The sequence below is a fragment of the Pleuronectes platessa genome, chromosome 24 (assembly GCF_947347685.1).
Source record: "Pleuronectes platessa chromosome 24, fPlePla1.1, whole genome shotgun sequence".
NCBI lineage: Eukaryota > Metazoa > Chordata > Actinopteri > Pleuronectiformes > Pleuronectidae > Pleuronectes > Pleuronectes platessa.
Window position 1 is genome coordinate 9411069 of NC_070649.1, and position 20472 is coordinate 9431540.

At 42.1% G+C, this 20472-nt stretch overlaps 4 protein-coding genes across 4 annotated transcripts in view; all 4 read right to left on the minus strand.

Annotated features, from left to right (window-relative positions):
* Nucleotides 1–2288: 2288 nt before the first annotated feature.
* Nucleotides 2289–5644, minus strand: LOC128430968 (uncharacterized). Its single transcript, XM_053417126.1, has 6 exons — nt 5384–5644; nt 3970–4305; nt 3592–3861; nt 3471–3512; nt 3252–3337; nt 2289–2728 (listed from the first exon to the last, which is right to left on the minus strand). The coding sequence occupies exons 1-6, from the start codon at nt 5445–5447 to the stop codon at nt 2615–2617; spliced, it is 912 nt and encodes a 303-aa protein (XP_053273101.1). The 5' UTR covers nt 5448–5644; the 3' UTR covers nt 2289–2614.
* A 2620-nt stretch (nt 5645–8264) lies between these two features.
* LOC128431038 (uncharacterized) lies at nt 8265–11916 on the minus strand. Its single transcript, XM_053417238.1, has 6 exons — nt 11732–11916; nt 11380–11484; nt 10710–10840; nt 10321–10482; nt 9840–10066; nt 8265–8974 (listed from the first exon to the last, which is right to left on the minus strand). The coding sequence occupies exons 1-6, from the start codon at nt 11796–11798 to the stop codon at nt 8872–8874; spliced, it is 795 nt and encodes a 264-aa protein (XP_053273213.1). The 5' UTR covers nt 11799–11916; the 3' UTR covers nt 8265–8871.
* A 3586-nt stretch (nt 11917–15502) lies between these two features.
* tuba8l2 (tubulin, alpha 8 like 2) lies at nt 15503–17061 on the minus strand (the record flags this gene model as incomplete). Its single annotated transcript, XM_053417413.1, has 3 exons — nt 15503–16477; nt 16574–16722; nt 16824–17061. Coding segments are annotated over 3 exons (1362 nt in total), but the record flags the coding sequence as incomplete, so codon positions are not given.
* Nucleotides 17062–18954: 1893 nt separating this feature from the next.
* Nucleotides 18955–20472, minus strand: part of LOC128430781 (FERM and PDZ domain-containing protein 4) — a 63638-nt gene continuing 62120 nt past the window's right edge. The window contains exon 19 of the mRNA XM_053416827.1: nt 18955–20450. Within this exon, the coding sequence (XP_053272802.1) occupies nt 18955–20450 (1496 nt within the window). The remainder of the gene's footprint in view (nt 20451–20472) is intronic.

The following is a 20472-nucleotide window of genomic DNA, read 5'->3' on the forward strand; positions in this document are numbered from 1 at the left end:
GTTCTGTATCTTGGATATATTATATATATGACATCTACACAGAAAGCATGGCTTAAAAATCACAGCGCCACCTGCTGGCTACCGGCAGGGAATTTCATGTCACAGTGTCAGTGGTGTTAGATTCCTTTGATGTCTTAGATGCAAAGATGAAAGGTTGATACGATCTGAAGAGAGAAAAGAGTGTTTTTGACCTGAACAGATCTATTAGTCTAGTATAGTGAAAGGGATAGCACCACCTACTGCCAAAAGGAGGTAAGCCTCCCTCATTAACTCTACGACTTGTTGCTTTAAATCATCTCAAACAGCAACAGATAATTTCACCCCTGTCCAACTGCCCTTTAAATTTCCATATGGATCTAAACCAAGCAGGGAATCCTTTCTTTAACTTTGCGACATTTTCACTAATTTCCCAGGAAAAACTTCATGGCATGTTTCTGAGACTCTGATATCTGATCTGACATCCCAGTCTGGAATATAATCCTGACAATCTGTGACTTTTTCCTTTTGTACTGGGAGCTATGGGGTCACTGATGGAAACGCTGCTAGAACAAACGAGAATAGATAAGTGATCATTTGTGGAATAAAAGGAATTGGTTACTCTCTGGAAAAAGCAAACTGTGACACAGCACCATTTGATTCAAAGCATAGAAGATTGCATAGATCTCTCTGCCTTTTTCTTATCAGTGTCCTTGTCAGGACTTCTGGATTTATCGTTGCGATTCCGCCGACATGGCATCAAAGCTCTCTCTCCTCCGCTCTCTCTCTCTCGGCAATGTTTCGCCCGAGCTGCAGCGACAGATGTTTGAATGTCAGTGCAGACGCCTCTGAGAGGAATTTTCGCTGTGTAAGTCTATTCTTGTATTGTACAAACACTCCGTCACCGAGTTCCCCTCGCTCCGAGTCCCTGCTGGAAGTCTCCGGGACTCGGCGGCGCGGGCTTTCGATCCTCATAGCTAGTTAATTACCGCTAATTACGCTTACCTTCAGTCCCAGGTGGAACACAGCCTCTTATTAGACAACTGAAGACGAATGGGAAGCAGCGTCTCGAGTAGTACAATTAAAACCACTGATGCAAACCTCACATCCCGACCAGAGGGGAATTATCCTCTCCTCAGAAAATGTAATCTGTCTGTTTAGTGACGAAGCATCAGAACCGGGGTCCTTCCCCCTGATACATCGGATGTTCTGCTACTTCCTCTACACGCGTATGATCCAGTTCAGGAGACACACAATGAATGGTTCGGTCTCTGGAGCTCTCAGTGTCATAGCACGTGTGATTAGCTACTTGTTTTTCGTCATTATCTATTAGAACAACTATGCCTGTGAGTAAAGTTGGATATCGTGTCTCCACCTGTAACAAAGACAAAAAATACCGTGTACGAATTCCCCCATCTTGCATTTCTGACTTCATTTGGAGTCTGCGCAGTGGTGATCATCGACCAATCACAAGTCAGTGTCATAGCACGTGTGATTAGCTAAATGTTTTTAGTCATTACCTATTAGAATAACTATGCCTGTGAGTAAAGTTGGACAACGTGTCTCCACCTGTAACAAAGCCAAATAATACCGTGTACGAATTCCACCATCTTGCATTTCTGACGTCATTTGGACTCATCGACCAATCACAAGTCAGTGTCAGCTGTCAATCATGACGTTTCACTCCATGTTTAAAGCATCAAATAACTCAATTCAAACTTGGAGAAACATCACAGGGATAAGAACTCGCTAAAATGACAGAAACCACCTTTGACATGACGTCCATTGGCGAGCTGTCATCTTCATATACACCCAAATGTTAATAACATAGATATTACGCCCCCTATGGTTTGATTTGGTGACGTTTAAGTAGAAAAATGACCCAGAGTTTGTTGAGATGAATAGAGACGAAGGGAATCATCATGGTTTCAATATAAATTAAAAAGTCTCTCAACTCAAACCTGGAAGTATCAACCTGCAGTATCTACATCACAGCATGAAACACTAACATGTCTATAACAGCCGGTTCATCAAGCTAAAGGTACGATATCTATATGAAGATAAACTATCTTCTGATTATTATTAATATAACTTAAACACTGCAGCAGTAACCTTTACGTACAGCTCCCCCCTTCTGGCACTCTGGGCAAAACGCTTTTTACGACACATTGGTTCATATACAATCATTAATATCCGATCATCACACATTACATTTCCTTACATTTCATTTAGCTGATGCTTTTATCCAAAGCGACTTACAATAAGTGCGTCAACCATGAGGGTACAGAACAAGAAGAATCAAGAAGGTAACATTTTCTATCAAAAAACACGTCACCATTGTTATGTATAAGATTAACAGCTCGATCAGAAGAACATGAAGATACAGAATAAAATATTCCAGGTTTTGGACGACAAACTTCAAGAATCAATAAAATGGCTGAAAACTGGTTAAATGCAGTTCACACGATAAATGTGAATTTTTTTATGAAACTTTACAGACATCATCTGGGAATGTTCCCACCTTTGTTTCTTTTCTATCTAATGAGAATCTCATTATTAACAGTGACATTGTTTTCACAGCAGAAAGTTGTAACAAAGGATTCCTGATATAAATATATCGATGTCAAATGTGACTCTACTATTGTATGAATGTGACGTTGGCATAGAGGCTGCTGGGATCAGCTGAGGGTCCAGTAGAAGAGGAGGGAGCTTCCACAGTGCTGAAGGCCACTGCAGCATCACCAGCCTGGATCTGTAGTATATACAATCAATTAATCAATCAATCAATCAATCAGTCAATCAATCAGTCAATCAATCATTTAATCAATCATTTAATCAATCAATCAATCAATCAATCGGTCAGTCTGTATAGCACCTTTCATGAGGTTAGTGTAGTTCAATGTGCTTCACAGAACACAACAAATACAAATGTGGATAAGGAAGTATGATAAAAATGGATTAAAAACAAAAGACAGAATAGGATGTATTACACCGCATGTCAGGATGTAGCACGGTTACCATAGTGACCGAGAGACAACACAATGCAAAAAGTGATTGAAAAATAAAATAACCTAATGCAGTGCTAACAAAACCATCTCAGCATAACAATGTGTATCAAAACACAAAGAAACATCCAGAACTTTAACTTTCACAGTAAAACTTTAGAATTTACGATGACGTCATTATTTCATGGCGTTATTACAACATAAATTAAAACTTGGCGGAGGTATAAACTCTATAAGAAACTTTTTAGTTTCATCTGTGAATGCCCCCACCTTGTTTTTTCTCCAATGGATGAGAATCACAACCAATATTACGATTGTGGCAAAACCCACCACCAGACGAATGTACCACCACCAATCTGTGAACAGAATGACAAGAGCTTTAGTTTCTTATTCAGTCCCACTTCCTGTATTTACACGTGTTGTTATCATTAAATCCATCAACACGCAGCAGCACAGAGATGAATGAGAGGTGCAGTGAATATTCAGTACCTGTTGTCATCTCATTGTTTCCTCGAGCTGGTTTGTTCTTTCCTATTTAAAAAAAATAAATGTATTAACAAATGGAATTTATTGGATCGGGAGCAGTTCACTGTGTTCTGTGTTTTCTCACCTGATGACGGAGGGATGACGGGAAACTTTTCCTCTGTGTAACCATCCTTCACTTTACATGTTAATGAGCTATAGTTCTTCATGTTGCGATAAAAATGGGATTTTGAGAAGCTCACAGTGGCCGAGCGGTGAGACCGTGATGTCTTCAGGTCTGTGTTGTTTTCAGTCACATCTTTATTCATAAACAACCACTTCACTGTGAGGTCACAGCTTCTACATGTCGACACAGAGCAGCTCAACGTCACCTCATCAGTTCTCTTCAGCTCAGTCACTGGTGATGATGGAGATATTGTGAGAGAAAGACAACATGAGTGAAACTCTGTCCATCAGAATGATCAGAATTATCATTATGTTTTTATGAAGAGACTCTTTTACTCACCGTTTACAACAGAGATAAAAACCTCATGATATGCATACGTTTGTGTTGTCAGGTCAGACTGTCTGCAGTCGTATTGACCAGCATCTTCAGCTGTGACCTCCCTAATAACCAGAGCACAGTTTGCAGCAAGACGTTGTCTGTCTGCTTTAGATTTGGAAATAACAGATGTGGAGAACTGCCTGTTTGCAAACAGCTCAAATGCTCCAGTCCTCTGTAAACCAGTGAAGAACCAGTCAGTAGCTCCACAGTTCACAAGATCATCTCTCACCTTGTCACAAGGCAATGTGACTTCAGCTCCAGCTCTGATGATGATGTTGGAATATTGGTAAGCGAGCACTGTGGAGGAAATGAGAGAGAGACAGCAACAATTAAACTAAACTAATAAAAATACTATTTTTCTTACACTTCTGGATGTGAGGATTCTTTTAGACATAACTTTGTAAATTAAGACCAAATGGAGCATGTCTGACAAGATAAACCTGAAAAACATCAACTACAGTTTTTCCCTGCATTTGAATGCCTCAGCCAACCAGTCCAGGTCCAGTCTACGTACTTTGGTCTCCAGACTCATGAGGCCACTCTGACACTCGATCACTGAATTCTAATCAGTTAAGTTTTCGTTCGAGGAGACAACTGGTCAGAATTTGAAGAAATTCAGACTTGAGATGTGCCAGAGGCCGAAAAACCTGAAACCTTGACCTTTAACCACCAAATCGAACCAGTTAAACCGTGAGTTAATGGGAACATTGGTGCCAAACGTGAAAGGATTCTCTCGATGACATGTTCATGAGGGAAGAGGGTCATGTGAGGTCACAGTAAACTTGACCTTTGACCCTCCAAAATCAAATCAGTTCATCATTGTGTCCAAGAAAACCTTTGTACCAACTTTACACGGATTCCCTGGAGGTGTAACGGAGATATTGCGTTCACATGGCAAAACACTTGCTTTTTAAAGTCACAGCCACCTTGAAGGAATTCCCCTTAAAGTGTTCCTGAAGGTCGTTAGCCCAGAAGCTTAAAGATGCAACTACATGTTGCAGCAAACCTGTCTTCATCAAATCAAATCAAATCAAATCAAGGTTTATCGTCACAAAGAAGAAGTAAAGCAAAGGAAGAACGAGACTGAAGAAGTGACATCAGCAGCTCATGATCACAGGAGACGGAGCAGGTGACTTAAACTAGAGCAAATAACCACAATTAGAGAGAGAGCCTTACACAGCAGATTGAACTATGAGGAATGATCCAGTAAACAAATGTAAACAACTACAATATCAGAGTACTCATAAGTATCAGTCCCCTGAATGAGCCAGACTTGTGCCACAATACATCTTCACTTTTAAAGGCAAACACAGACAATCTGATATTATTCTTATTATTCACACTGATAAAGTTGTGTAAGTGTATTTATTCTCACCTGTAAACGGAGTCAGCACCAGTAGCAGATGTAAAGACATTTTAATCCGTTTGATTTCATCCATTCTTTCTCTTTCTATTCTCTGCTTCTCGGTTCTTGGTAAAAAGTGAAAATCTGGCGTTTACTTCCTGTTGATCACTTCCCCTTAGGGACATGTCTCCTCTGACGTCATGTGCTAGTTGCATGTAGAGAAAATATCCATCAGCATCGACTTTCTCCTGTAGACCAGAGACTGTAGTGAATATTTGACGATGAACTAATGTGCAGCAGCGACTTTTAGATTTAGACACTTGTCACTAATTCACATGAGTGACGCAAACATCAGTAGATTCAGTCCAAATAAAGGACGACACACGTTACCTCTGGAGCAGCTTCACAAATGGACTTTTATATTTTACAGGTGGTCGAGCTTGAGTTTCTGTCACATATTTATTGGTTTATTCCTTTGTTAAAAAAATCAATAACAAATTGATTTAACTGAATTAATGTAACTTATTCAGGTTCATATTCAAACACATGGAGCCAAGAGCTATTTAACCATTTGTTCAGGTCACATGTGCATGGAGGATTTTTCTGTAATATGATTTATTAACATTATTGACTTGGGCTTCAAAATGTTAACGTGAATCAAATGGGATTCTGTGCTTTTCCAGCTGTGGATTGAACTTAGTTTGCCTGTGGACCAATAAAGTAAATGAATAATTAACCATCCGTCATGTCTCAGAGTCGGTGTCGTAAATGGTCACATCTTTAACTTCACTGTGTCTGAAAATAAATCAACACGTCATTCAGTTTCTTCAGTAGAAACGAGAAGCTGCCACCCACTTCCTACTTATTTTTTAGGAAATAGAGAAATGAAAAAATGTCTCCAGTCTTTATAATGAAATCTGTTGTTAACACACAAACCAAGACACAACAAAGTAAGCATTAAACTCAACAAGAATCTGACCTTGGGTCTGGTTATAGCAGCTGAAAACAAGGAGAAGGAAGTGAACAGGGCCCTAATTACTTATCTTGTAGGTTGTATATGCAGGAGGGCAGAACAACATCCCCAGCAGAGCGTCAGCTTCTCACATCTTGAATGCCGTTATACCTCGGGACCATACTATCAAGAGCATAAAAACAGGGGACAATGCTATTTATAGATCCGCCAAGGAGGTTATGTTTTCATTCCGTCTGTTAGTTTTATTTTTTTTATCTGCAGGATTAGGCAAAAACTACAAAAAACGGTTTTCCACGTATATTTGTCTTGTCTTTGCCCAGGACCGATCCGGGCAAAGACATGGATCTAGGAATGTACGTTCACTTTCTATACAGACATTTACTTTTATTTCTTATAGAAGTCATTGATTTTTATGGGAAATGTTCGGGCCCATCATTGGTGTGATATAGGTGACAAAAACAGAATAAATAAACAATACATTTAACACAAGAGATATGCATAAGCCCTCAGACCAGCTTCTGATAAAAAACAAAATCTACCCGCGTATTCTTTTTTTAGTTGCAGGCACATGCAACTCAACACAGCACTGCATCACTCATCTCTGGTGCTATCTGGGCATAAAGAGCAAAATTGAATAATGCAATATTCTCACATTCTTTCCCGGTCTAACCTCCAGTGATAGAATGCACTGCTGCTGATTTCAGACCAGCTGAACGCGGGAGCAGTGTTTGGGGCTGTTTTGTTTAGCGTAGAGGGTAAAACAGGGAATTTATTGCTAGGAGGATGAGGAGCAGAGCCAAACTGTGTGTGTGGGGGGGGGGGGGGGGGGGGTCTGTCTTTGTAGCTGCTGGCTCTCTGATCTTGGCACTGTAGTGGAGGCAGCCTCAAAAACACATGCAAGGCCCATGGAGCTGTACACACCATTTTTTATTTATTCCTAATCTTTGCAGCCATGTCATAATGAAGACATTTTAACGTGTGCACTACTTCATTTGCACATCAGACCTTTTTCTACTTCAGTGCAGAGACCTGGAAGCAGTTTGCATTGGGTTGCGGGGATGTGCAGATTTAATACGTTTTTAATCATGACGTCCACATTAAATCGTTACCATAGGTTGAAATTATCACATTCAATAACCTGTATCTCTGAGGAATCATGTAGGATATCACCTCCCATCAAACTATTACATTCACCTACAGGAAATCATGTCACCAAAGGAATTATTACACAAGATGAAAGCATGTTTTTTTCATTGCAAAAACTCCTTATCAATCTCCATCAGCTAGAAGCCTAAATGGCATTTAAAAAATATTTCCCATTCACTCTACAGAGCACCATGGCAACAGCTGTTATTTTCCTCCTCCAGGGGATTAACGCTGCAACTCCACCAGCAAGACTCCAGACGCTGCAGCCAGATGGTGCAGCACGGGCTCTACCTGGTGGCAGCAAGTGGTAACTGCAAGAGCTTCACACACGGGCAATGTGGTGACTCATTATCTTCTACTGCAATGGTCCAATCAGGGTGCTGCACAAAAACAGTCTACTATTCAGTTATCCCCTGCCTGCTAATCAAATCAACTGTGGTTGGAAAAATGCAGAGAGAGAATTGTGTCTTAACTCCTAAAAAAATAAAAGGGATAAATTCAAGGAAAATGTACATTCTAGGGGTTGTAAGCCTAATGTACAAGTATATTCACTAATTCAGCTGGAATTAACTAACCATTATCTTAAGTACTGGTCACCACTGATGAAAATAAAGAAAAAGCAGCACAGCTAGACAAATACAGCTCCATCACACACATTAAGATGATATATTTTCACACGAATATCGCATTTAACTTACGTCAAGTGCCTGACAGTGACGGAAAACATGGAATTAAAAAATAAAACCTGCATGCAAGCTGTAGATGTGATGTAAAATCAGACAGACAAATATCTTTCTCTTGTAAAGTCATGACTTTATTTAAATTAAGGGTCTATTTTATCAAAAAAATTCAAGTTTTCAGGACAAACTGCAACAGTGCAATCGGTGACACAGACAATTCTGTACAAGACACACAACATACAAAACATGACTACAGACAGATGAATTCATTTCAAGTATTGAGAACAGTAATAGAGACAATATACACACAGAAAGCAACAAGAAAAGGCCATTTCATACTTTTTACATTTCAAAGGTCAATACAAAAGTTTTCATATACAAATTTCTAAAAAAGTACAAAAGATTCTAATCATGTTGAGCTACAGCTTTTGTAACAGGGTCTTTAACATGTTACATTAATGATATACATTATGCCATGCGACACAACAGATGTTACACTTCCCGTAACATCAGTGATTTCAAATGTGTGTCCTCACTGGACCCTCGTAAACCTGCGTAATCTGAAATCTCACTTCTGTAGTTTCTACCCTGCATTTTGGAAGAACACTGAAGTGGTTTCACCAACACATTTTTGGCCCTTTGTCTCAAAGTTATCAGATCATCTGTAAAGCACCCGTGTGACATGAGCACAGCCACACGTTTGAATAGGTTTTATCATGTTATTTGGAATCCACAGAGGAGTCTTCTGCACATCCCATAATCCTCTGCAGCTCCTGAATACAGGGCACGATTGACTGGCTGTACAGCTGCGCCATCTTCAACCTGGAGGGAGAAACAGAAGAGAGATTTGTTATAGATATTTCCTAAAAAACACAATTCTACTGACTATTTACAACCAAATCTGCAGACAGCTGGAAGTTGATAACCACAGGAGAATGATAGCATCTATATTTAGAATCACTCCAAGAGGCTGGGTTATTGCTGGGGCATAAATCAAAAGTGTAGCCGGCGACTTTACGATTCCAGTGACTTTGGAGAATAAACAGCCATAATTTTTACACTGTACTGAGGCTAAATTTAGCTGCAAAAGCAAAGAGGGCTAAGATGCATTAATTTACTTTCAGATTTAATACATCCCAGTGAGCTGAAGGAAACCCAAGGGTGGCCAAGTTCCTCAGAGGGCCGGCGTAAAGGAGTGAACTTACAATCAAAAGGGGGCGAGAGGACACTCCAGTGGGATGTCGATTCTGGGGGAAATTTGGTCGGCTAACGCATCGACAAAGAGAAGGTGAAAACCCGATGGCATGTTCAACTGTAACTGTGTATCGGTTGAACGCGCTTTGTGCTCTTTAATCGTCCACAGTGGTTAAGGCAGACTTGAAGTGGGTTAAATTGAGGATTGCTGTAGCATCGTGTGCCTCAGTGACGTGAGCTGATCTCGTGTTTAAGAGTCAGTTTATGGTTCAGAAGGAATAATATTTGGGGATACAATAAATATCAAATCTGGTTGACACTGGCACTTTAAGTACATGAATAAAGTGAATTACATGACATGTAATAGAACGCACCTGACCTTGAACCAAGCAAAAATGAGGTTCCTACCTTATTTAATTTAATAGTAATAAATGTAATCAGGGTGACACACCATCAACTGCATGTGAGCGGTTCATGTGCCTTTAAAATGTACCTTCTGAGCAGCTCGCGTCCTCTGGTTGTTTCAGGCTGGTAGTGCTGGAGAGCGGTGAGGCTGTGAGCTGCCAGGAGGCCGTAGCACTGCTCTCGGACCGCGTTGTGGTTCGCCGTGTCCCACTGCGGCAGCTCGCTGGTGTAGCGCCACGCCATCAGCGTGTGCTCCAACATGGCGTCCCACTCTTTGTTCCTCAGAAGGACTTGGCCCCACTCCTGACAGGAGACCTGAAGGGGGGGAGGATAACGAATTGGTATGACATGATGAAGGCAACCAGCTCCAAAAAGCCTCAAGGGGCATGTGTGGATTGAAAAAAAAACAACTAAATTAGACGTGTGCTTTAGAGTCTGACACTCTACTGAATGTAGAAAACAAAATGCAACATCATTTTGCTGCAGATAAGTATTTAACAGGATACAAGTGAAATGTCATTTGCAGGTTTTTCCCAAGTCATTATCTACACGGCACTGGTGATACTCACTTTGAACGCCACCAGGTGGGGATACGCCTTCCTGTAGCAGTGAGCATCTCGGTTGGAGCCGAAGCGCGAGTACGGGATGGACCGGTAAACGTTGGCCTTCTTTAGCTGCAGGTCTTCCTGGAGATACTTCAAGTCCGAGGCCAGGACCCTGGGCTCTTGGCTCTGAGAAACAATGCAACACACACGATTCAGGTTAGATCATATGAGAAAAGGCACAGAGCTGAGTGGAACGTTTTACTCTCAAATAGGCGTTGAGTTTCAATTCATATTTTACCATGTAAACAAAGATGATTGCTATTCAGCGTTTTTCTATCATATCAATTAACATTAAATTGAGATAATGCATGCTGATGTTTTTTTGCACTCATAAATGATTCACCGATCAATACCTGTTCAACCAAGATGAGGGATCTGATCAGCTGCACGAGCTGCTGTTTGGAGATCGGGGTTTGGTGCTCGTCCATCTTCTCACACGGCTCCTCTATTCTGCCAGTCCACACGCCGCCGATGGGCAAGTCCACTGCCAAATAAAAAAAGGGGAGGGGGGGGGGGGGGTTAGTACAATTGACGCTGAGGAGGGCTGTAATTCTAATAACTATAGTAAACGGGAATAAACTCCCACCACACGTCAGACATCTGTTGATAGTTTTAAGAAACTACTCGCGACCCATTTCTAGGATCTTGCGTTTAATCAATTTTATTCTTTTTATTAACACCATTGTCTTTTACTTCATTTTATACCTTTTGCTACTTTATTGCCAACGTGTCTGATTTCATGCGTTTGCTTTTATTGCAAAGCACCTTGAGCCTCTATTTTATGCGTGATGGTGATTTTATACGAGCTGTATAAATACATTTTATTATTATTATCAGTTATAAGTACATCTGTAATCTTTTTATAGAGAGTAGGTGACAGACATGGCAGCTTTTACTGCACTCAACAATACTTTTTATTTAACTCGAGCCATAATAAGCAACAAGTTCCCCTCTGCACGTCCTTTTCTCCTGCCGTAAAGTCACCTCTCAGACACACTGATCGTGGATCGGCTCTGCACTTACACGAGTGCACGCGCCTGGTGCTCGCAGATGCACTTCGGCCCCTCGGAAGTGGAGATGGTGTTAAGCGAGCGCCTAGAATCTCCAGGTAGGACCTCCTCATCCGAGCTGGGGAGACAAAAGGGACACAGGACACACAACTTTAAACAAACACACGGTGGATGCATGTCACCACTGAGGAGAAGCAGCCACACTTGTTGTGTTAATGAGACACAACTGTGCACACTGATTATTGATTACAGGCTAACTGATAAGTGCTAACACTTGGGGGGTATCAGCACGACAGCAAAGTGGCGCCTCCTGAATAAAAACACATATGTTAGTAGTAATACAAAAGTTGTGTTTGAGGTCTTACCTGCTATTTTGGGCTGTGGGGCAGGTATCTCCATCAGGGCCCGTCGAGGCGGACACACAGCTGCCATTGTGAGCGACCACCCGGAGCTAACTGGCTGCTAGCCTCGCTGCAGTTAGCCTGAACTTTAAACCCCACGGCGGGGACGAGAACTTCGCTTCGCCGCGGCGGGAGAGAGGTGGCAGCTTCACCCGGGGGACTGCGGCTCCTTCCTGCGGCCTCGCTCGCGTCCTCGCCTCGCTGGTATCAAACCTGTGACACTACCTTGCTTTTACGTGGACCAACCACTCGGCTCACCACCTGTGTCTGAGGAGATGAAACTTTAAACATGACGATCCTGAGGCGCGCGACTAGACTTGCCGCGCGGGCGTGGCTTTCCTCTGATTGGTCGGCGTGGCTGCGCCGCGTGAAAGAGGCGCCCAATATGTTAATGAGCGTTCTCCCCCAACACATGTGATCACGTGAACGACCCTTTATGTCGCCCCCCAATAAAATGTGTGAGGTTCCTTTGATTTGACCTTTGATGAGAAGGTTTGATCCTTGTTTAAAATAAACCTCCTCACAGATAGAGTTAAAGAAAGTGTCACTAAAGCTGATCCATAGATTTGATCCACGCACAAGATCAGTTCACATCTGTTCTGGTCCTGCAAGTTTAAACTATGAATGATATGTAGTTACCATGATTACAGGATTGCTTTCCGTCTTATTATAAATCATTAATCTGATTTCTTGCCAAGTTCCACGTCCACAAATGTAAGGACACCCACAAAATAAACCCCAACTCTTTGTATTAATGGAGGAAATGGAACAGTACACCGAAACTAAACATTAAAACACACATCTTTATCCCTAATACATGTATTCATTATTTACCCTGTTTGTTGACTTTTTTTGTTTACTGCCTAAACTGACTGCAGTTTCCCTATTTCATCGTTGTGTGATCATCCAAATTGCTTCCATCCGTTTCCTATTGTTTGCCTTCATCGTTTCATTTGCAACTCGCAAGGCATCTTGTTTGGCAAAGTGCTGCATAAATAAAGTTTATTTTTATTCTCTCACTTCTCCGTGTTTATATCGGAATGGAGGCTCAGTGAATGGAAGTTAAATCATTTGACATTAGTTATTACGCTAGATCACATGTGACATATATAACATAGATTTGATTTGGTTAAAAAGATAGTTTAGAGATATGGTAGATTGGAAACAGAAAGAACCTAGAGTGCCAAGGCCAAACACTCATACACATCATTCCCTTACACATGCCTGTTTGTTCTTTTTACATCTAGAACCATGAACGATTCTCTATGAAACAATGAAGATGTTGGGAAACACAGTATCTCACAGACAGAGAATACAAAATACCTGGATCCACCCACCCAAATATCTCATTAGCGAAGTCTTGCCTTCTGTTAGATGAAAATTACTTTAATGATATTAGTGCTGAACAAAAGTCTTGTACACAAAACAACCTTCCTAAATTATAACTCTTCTACCCAATGTAAGGCTGCTGCGATCGCTACCACCTCCACCTTGCAAACTGACAAATTATCCAAGGTTCTCCTGTTCACTGACACTTTCAATTCTGGTATGTTGAAACCAAAACTTGTTCTTCATGTAATAGGATCTTTGAACTATATGACCATATGAAACTACTGAGGTATATTACAATCAGAATGCTTATGGTTTACAGACAGTGTTGAGCAAGTATGGTTATCATGTTCAATATTTCCTAATGGGCAGTAAATACAGCAAACTGCCCATATGGGCATATCATCCTCTTGAAAATGTCATTCACCATCTGACTGATGTCCCCAGAGCCATGCTGTGAGCAGGGTTAAACACTGCTGTTTAGCCTGAGCTCAATACCAGGGTTCCCACGGTACCTGGAAACCATGGAAAACATGGAATTTATTTTTTCATTTTCCAGGTTTGGAAAAGTCATGGAAACTGAGCAAAAGTGAACACTTACATGGAAATTGAAACAGTTATCCTGGAAAATTGTATTGGATGATGTGTAAAATAGTAATAAAATGAAACTATTGAGCACAGAATTAAGATAAGTTTATAAAAACCCTTTACATGTGAACAGCTCTTACTGTAGATAGAAATGGATGATCCCATGTTGTAGAACATGCTCTTGGCATCCTATCTGGTGTATTGGATGTTGGAATTTGATGAGGCAACCTGGTGATATGGACTTTAAAAGTATAGTTTCGGATTGGTGGACTTCGGGAATAATAACCGAGAAACATTACTCGCGATCTCAATAGAAGGGTCAAATACATGCATTTCCCAGCCAACACGGGAGCCTTGACATCTACAGTGAAACTTCTTATGCAAGTTTATCCTCAAATGTAAGAAGCTGTGTTTCAACTGTGTGGTAAACCTGGGTTTATCAACGTTAGTTAGTAACCTGTGCAATCTTGCTAGCTAGCAAGCTGCAACTTGCTAGCTTCAGCTTACACTAGAATTGTTGACGTAATTTTTACCTTGCTTTTAAAATACTAGAACTATGTTCGATCCCCATATGTATTTCACTCATTGACTTTTCCTAAAACCGTGTTATTCACCACATTTAGGGGAGTTTGTTTTGAATTTGGATTCATTAATGATGGTTAGCAAGCACATGCAGTGCAATCTTGCTAGCCAACATTCAGCTTGCTAACTAACTAGCTAGTGTTGGCTAGCTTGCGTTGCTAGCTAACTACCAATACATTTTCACATTAGGCTGTGACATTACTTCTATACTAGTTGACATGACCAGTCTAGTCTTGATCAATTTTGTAACATTCATTCTTATATCTACTTTTAGCTATTTTGGGATTTTTCGTTTTTTCTTTAAAAAAAATGATATTACTAAATAGGAACATTTGGGGTGAGACATTTTTGAGGTTGCTGTACTGAGGAACCACAGGGGAACCAGCCTTATGTTTTTCCTTTTAGGTTCATTAGTTTGATTTACAAAAGCTTTTACAGAGTAAGGGTAGGCATATGACCTCTTCTACGTAAGACTCATAATCTCAAATGTGTGATGCATTACAGGAGTGAGTGACAATGACACGCTGTAGATTCAGGATGAGGAAGAGAAGAGGGGAGAAGATGAAAGAGGAGGATACAAGAGTAGAGGATGACAGAGGAAAAGGGAGAAGAGTGGAGAGGAGTTGAGAAGAGTAGGAAGAGAAGACAGGAGCGGATACGAGAGGGGAGGTGTGGAGAGAAGAGGACAGGATAAGATAGGAGAGGAGTGGAAGAGAACAAATATCAATCCCAGTGCTCATGTGTCTCAAAGTTCCCGTTCAATAAATTGTTGTTCATCTACAGATTGTTGCATTATTTCATGCATTGATATATCAATAAGACATAATCTCTAAGCATTTACAATGTAGACTTGACTGGCACATCTTTTAAATCAAGTTAGTAGTCAGGTGTCCTAGGGGGTTGTGTTTGTGAGGGGAGGGGGGCGCGGAAAGCTTCAGGAGCCTATAGATCATTACTTAATATGGTACCTGGAAAATCAGGAGGTAGCATGGAATTTTTTTTCAAGGCAAGCGTGGGAACCCTGAATACTCTAGCAAGAATCCCTATATATCATAATGTCAAACAAGTGTTGCGACAACTGACTGTCAAATCAAATTAGGAGAATGCAACAATATCTTTATTTTATAAGTTTTCACTGATTGATTAGACTGCTTGAACAAAGCAGTGTTAAAGCAGTCTAATCAATCAGTTCATCTTTGAGGAGGCATAAAGACAGAACAGGTTAGAGGGAGTTATTTAATACTCTTCGCCTTCATCCTCCTCGACAACACTTCTGGCTCCAACCTCTTCATAATCCTTCTCCAGAGCGGCCATGTCCTCCCTGGCCTCAGAGAACTCTCCCTCCTCCATGCCCTCTCCAACATACCAGTGGACGAAGGCCCTCTTGGCGTACATGAGGTCAAACTTGTGGTCCAGGCGAGCCCAGGCCTCTGCGATGGCGGTTGTGTTGCCCAGCATGCACACGGCCCTCTGCACTTTGGCCAGGTCTCCACCAGGAACCACAGTGGGGGCCTGGTGATTGATGCCCACCTTGAAGCCTGTGGGACACCAGTCCACAAACTGGATGGTGCGCTTCTTCTTGATGGTGGTGATGGCAGAGCTGACATCTTTAGGCACCACGTCTCCACGGTACAGGAGGCAGCAGGCCATGTACTTGCCGTGACAAGGGTCGCATTTCACCATCTGAGTGGCCGGCTTGAAGCAGGCGTTTGTGATGTCAGCCACAGAGAGCTGCTCGTGATGGGCCTTCTCTGCTGAGATAACTGGGGCATAGCTGACCAGAGGGAAGTGGATACGAGGGTAGGGCACCAGGTTGGTCTGGAACTCGGTCAGATCGACATTCAGGGCACCGTCGAACCGCAGGGAGGCGGTGATGGAGGAGGAAACCTGTCCTATCAGCCTGTTGAGGTTGGTGTAGAAGGGGCGCTCAATGTCAAGGTTCCTGGAGCAGATGTCATAGATGGCCTCGTTGTCCACCAGAAAGGTGCAATTGGAGTGCTCCAGGGTGGTGTGGGTGGTCAGGATGGAGTTGTAGGGTTCCACCACAGCTGTGGACAAATGAGGAGATGGGTAGATGGAAAACTCCAGCTTGGACATTTGCCCGTAATCTTCAGAGAGACGCTCCATCAGCAGAGAGGTGAAGCCTGAGCCAGTTCCTCCTCCAAAGGAGCGATAGATTAAGAAACCCTGGAGCCCTGTGCACTGGTCAGCCTGCAGGGAAACATGGATTGTTAAAATATTGTGTTGTCGCTCGAATCAATGTGCTTTCTCAAGTGGGAAATCTAACACATCAGAAGATGAGCTTACAAGTTTACGAGTTCTATCCAGAACCTGTTCGATTACAGCTTGTCCAGTAGTGTAGCGACCACGAGCGTAGTTATTGGCTGCACACTCCTTACCCGAGATCAGCTGCTCAGGGTGGTAGAGCTTGCGTAGGGTTCCAGTTCGCACCTCATCTGGGGAGCAGCCAGAAACAGATATTCAACAGTCATCTCTAGTTATTGAGATTAAAAGAAACTCAGTTGATAGACTGAAAAAAGATGAAGAAGTTGTTTACCAATGACTGTCGGCTCCAGGTCGACAAAAATTGTCCTGGGAACATGTTTGCCAGCTCCAGTCTCACTGAAGAAGGTGTTGATGGAGTTATCTATACCTCCACCCTTCGTGTTGTCGAGTATCAGACCGTCCGGCTGGATGCCGTGCTCCAAACAGTAGAGCTCCCAACATGCATTTCCAATCTGTGCACCGGCTTGGCCAATATGAATGGAGATACATTCTCGCTGTGGAAACAAAAAAAACGATCAAAGGTCAGTCACCAGCTTAATCCCTGTTACCATGTATGTTAAATGATTGACATTTTACATTTCTTCCTCTGTAGTGAGCTCATTGACCCAGATCCCACTTCAACTCCTCCTCAGAGATGTGTGTTTAACAGAAATACTCACCATTTTTTAAAGATGATTTGTTCTTTGTTCTGTCTTCTTTGCCAATTGATAGCTGTGTCTCCTCAACATGTTGTAGAATCCTCTTTTCCCCTTCTGAAATACTTTGTAGTGTAGGTGTAAAGAGGACTGTGTTTACAGGACATCTGATTATTTACTATTTACTTTTATATCAAAGGTATTCCCCTTCATTCCATATGCCTTCCTCGCCACTTTGAAGCCACTATTATTACTTTGATCACCATGCAATACATGCATGGACCTGCTAATTAAAATGTTGTTACATTTTTAAGTAAGGAAGTAATGAAAAAAGAAGAACTTCTTTGGTTGTACACAATTGTCTGATGTCTTACAAACATGACAGAGAACCTTTGTAGCGCTCAGTTGCCTCCGTAGAGAGGAACCGCTTCCTATGTAAATTTAAATAATTTAAATATATAGGGCTCATTCTTCTACAATTCATACAATTTAGATGAAACACACTACTGAGAACATCACTAGGATTATTGCATATTAAATTTCTACCAATTGATGCCTTCCACATTAATTGTACACACTGAGCCTTTAAGTATCATACTTCATCGGTAATGTATCTCTTGTTACTCTTGATACTTCACATTTACATTTATATAACAAGGCTAATTGGGAATTACAATAAAGCATTTGAACCAAAAGAAACATCATAAGAGACGTAAAAAAATATCTGTAAAATGTGTTTTAATAGGTTGGCAGATTACTGGAAATAAATAATTGAATTTCTTGTCAACAGACAACTGCACCTTGATACATAGTGTGGAATAATACATCATTCAAGCACAAAGATTATTCCACAACAGAAAATCAATCACAAAAAATAAAAAATAACTAGATAGAATTAACATCAATCTGATTCAACAATTCAAAATTGTTAATATTATATAATCGTATTAAATCATTATATATATATATATATGTGTGTATATGTATCTGGGGGGGTATAATTTGCTGTTTATTATTTTTTTCTGAAAATAATCTAGGTGATAAAATATAAATTAAATGCAGTGCAACTTTATTATCCCTGTATTTCCACATTTCCAACATTTACTCCTCTCATCGAGCAAAAAAAAAAGTTTAATTTAACTTTTACATCCATACATTTTGCATTTACACATATAGTATGTGAATAAAATAACAGCAATAATTTCCTCACTGGATTAACAGTGGCACATATTCATTTAGATTTCTACAGGTAAAGTATTGTAGGTACAATTATAAATATCTATAGTAAAACTGCACTTTGATAGAACTGAAAGTGAACTCACCCCAGCCCTTTACAATATTAGAGCTAATCAAGTTGAGTACTTAATGGCCTCTTGAAACTGCTACAGCAAATAATATAATTTAGTTGTATTTATGTACATTATAAACATGTTCTTTTTTTAAATAACTTACATAATGCACAGGTAAAAGGGAATCTATTAGGTACATTTCTTATTACAAAGATCTGTGACAGTATGGCTTTGTGAATATACATTACAATATTGTCATCACAAAAAGCAAGTGCAGTCAGATCAGACTGCCTTTCAGCATCTTTCCGTTTCGTCACCTCAATGGTTCATCTAACAGCAGCGCACTATTGATTTTGATATGGGAACTTTTTCAGAGCTAGTATGAAAAATACAACTCTTTCTGCAGAAATAACAAGATGCTTAAAGACAGACTTCAACTGACTGTGTAGGCCACACTATAAAGCATAAGGAGTAGCCTCTACTTGCTAAGCAGCGTTTTAAGGGAGCGGGTGAGTGCGTTAGCGATGGCCGACATAGTACTGGAGTGGCGGACCAGGGCCTTCACGCTGTGCTCCCCTGGTGCTCCCACGGTGGCGGTCTCAGCCGCTTTGAGCAAACAGATGTAGTTCATAACAACCTCATCAACCTTTGCCACGACTTCTCTCTGCTGATGCGAGGCCGAGGCTCTGAGCCCCCTCACCAGACACAAGCAGGCTTCGCAGAGGCAGCAAAGCACCTGGAAGCTACAAGTCACAGCGAGCAGCATCTCCTCAGGACTGCTGTGGGCCTGCGCCATCCTCCGGCACGCCCGGCCTAATTCTTTCGACTCGACCGAGAGGAGCTGCTTGAACTGGGAAACATCCTGCATGGGCATCTGGGGCCCACGGTCGCAGCGACCCACACTGGATCTCACCAGTGCGATGAGCTCGCTGGCGTCGCGGCGGACATCGGTAAAGCCGGATGGGAAGCCGTACATGCGGTCCTTAAGTGCGTTGATCCGCGCAAGACGGTCACTGAAGCTCATGTTATTCAGGACCTCTCCGTAAAGCTGCTCCCCAGCTGCATCCAAGGCTGAGCCACATGGAAATATGGCTGCTGCAGCGGCACTGTCATGCTCCATATTATGGCTTCGCCTTGCCCTCTCCCACTCGATCTCATCCTCCTCAGCCTCACTCTTACGTTTGAAGAAACAGTAGCTAAAAGGCCCGTTGCATCGCCAGGGGCTGGTGTCCAGTTTTTGAGAGCCCTTCATGTGTTTAGCGTCTTTCTGCAAAGGAAATGCCACAGATGCCCGTCTACTGTCTATCCTGCTGCCTGTAGACCAGCAGGTGGTGTGGGAAGATACAGAACCTTGGGAATAGCTCTTGGAGAGCCGCTTCCTTGTTGGCCTCCTCTGGACTTTGGTCTCACCTTGCTGGGGCACAGACGGCAACAAGGGCTGCTGACTGCGGCTGCGGGTGGGCTTTTCAAACAGGACCTCCACACTCCCAGAGCTGGCAGTTACATTACTTGTGCTGCGTTTGAGTTCCCGGCCCCTTTGCAGGCTATTACTGAAGGTATCTGTCTGAGGGGGGGGTGCAGATAGGGCCTGAATGTGGTTCTGACTCTGCCGGGACTGGAGCGAATGGATGGAATCTTGCCCGAATCCAGAATTGCCGGAGCTGGCGTTGGCTTGCACGGGTAAAGATAAAGGAGGAAGCGGAGGTGGTGGTGGCGGAGGAGGTGGAGATTGTAGGTTGGGAGCTGGAGATGTAATGCAAGACCGGCTAGAAGATACTTGCCTGATAAAAGCTGATGGGTGGTCTCCCCTTCCTAGTGACACAGTGTTGAGGTCTGGACGAGGATGAGGAGACTGACGGACAGCATGTTTAGCCCTCGGGTCTGTTTTGAACCAGTCCTCTGTGCTACCGCCAGGTTGGCTTCTTGATCGAGGCGGGGGACAGGTAGCTGTCCCCCCACCATTGTGGTTTCCACCTGGGATGAACCCCCGATCCTG

Coding starts and splice junctions, on each gene's coding strand:
- LOC128430968 (XM_053417126.1), bottom strand. CDS start 5,447: ATGGATGAAATCAAACGGATTAAAATGTCTTTACATCTGCTACTGGTG. Junction 3,862..3,969: donor TTTTATCTCTGTTGTAAACG/GTGAGTAAAAGA, acceptor CATCATCACCAG/TGACTGAGCTGAAGAGAACT. Junction 3,338..3,470: donor AAACAATGAGATGACAACAG/GTACTGAATATT, acceptor TTCTGTTCACAG/ATTGGTGGTGGTACATTCGT.
- LOC128431038 (XM_053417238.1), bottom strand. CDS start 11,798: ATGGCAGCTGTGTGTCCGCCTCGACGGGCCCTGATGGAGATACCTGCC. Junction 11,485..11,731: donor CCCACAGCCCAAAATAGCAG/GTAAGACCTCAA, acceptor TTGTCTCCCCAG/CTCGGATGAGGAGGTCCTAC. Junction 10,067..10,320: donor CCCACCTGGTGGCGTTCAAA/GTGAGTATCACC, acceptor CCCCCCCTTCAG/GTCTCCTGTCAGGAGTGGGG.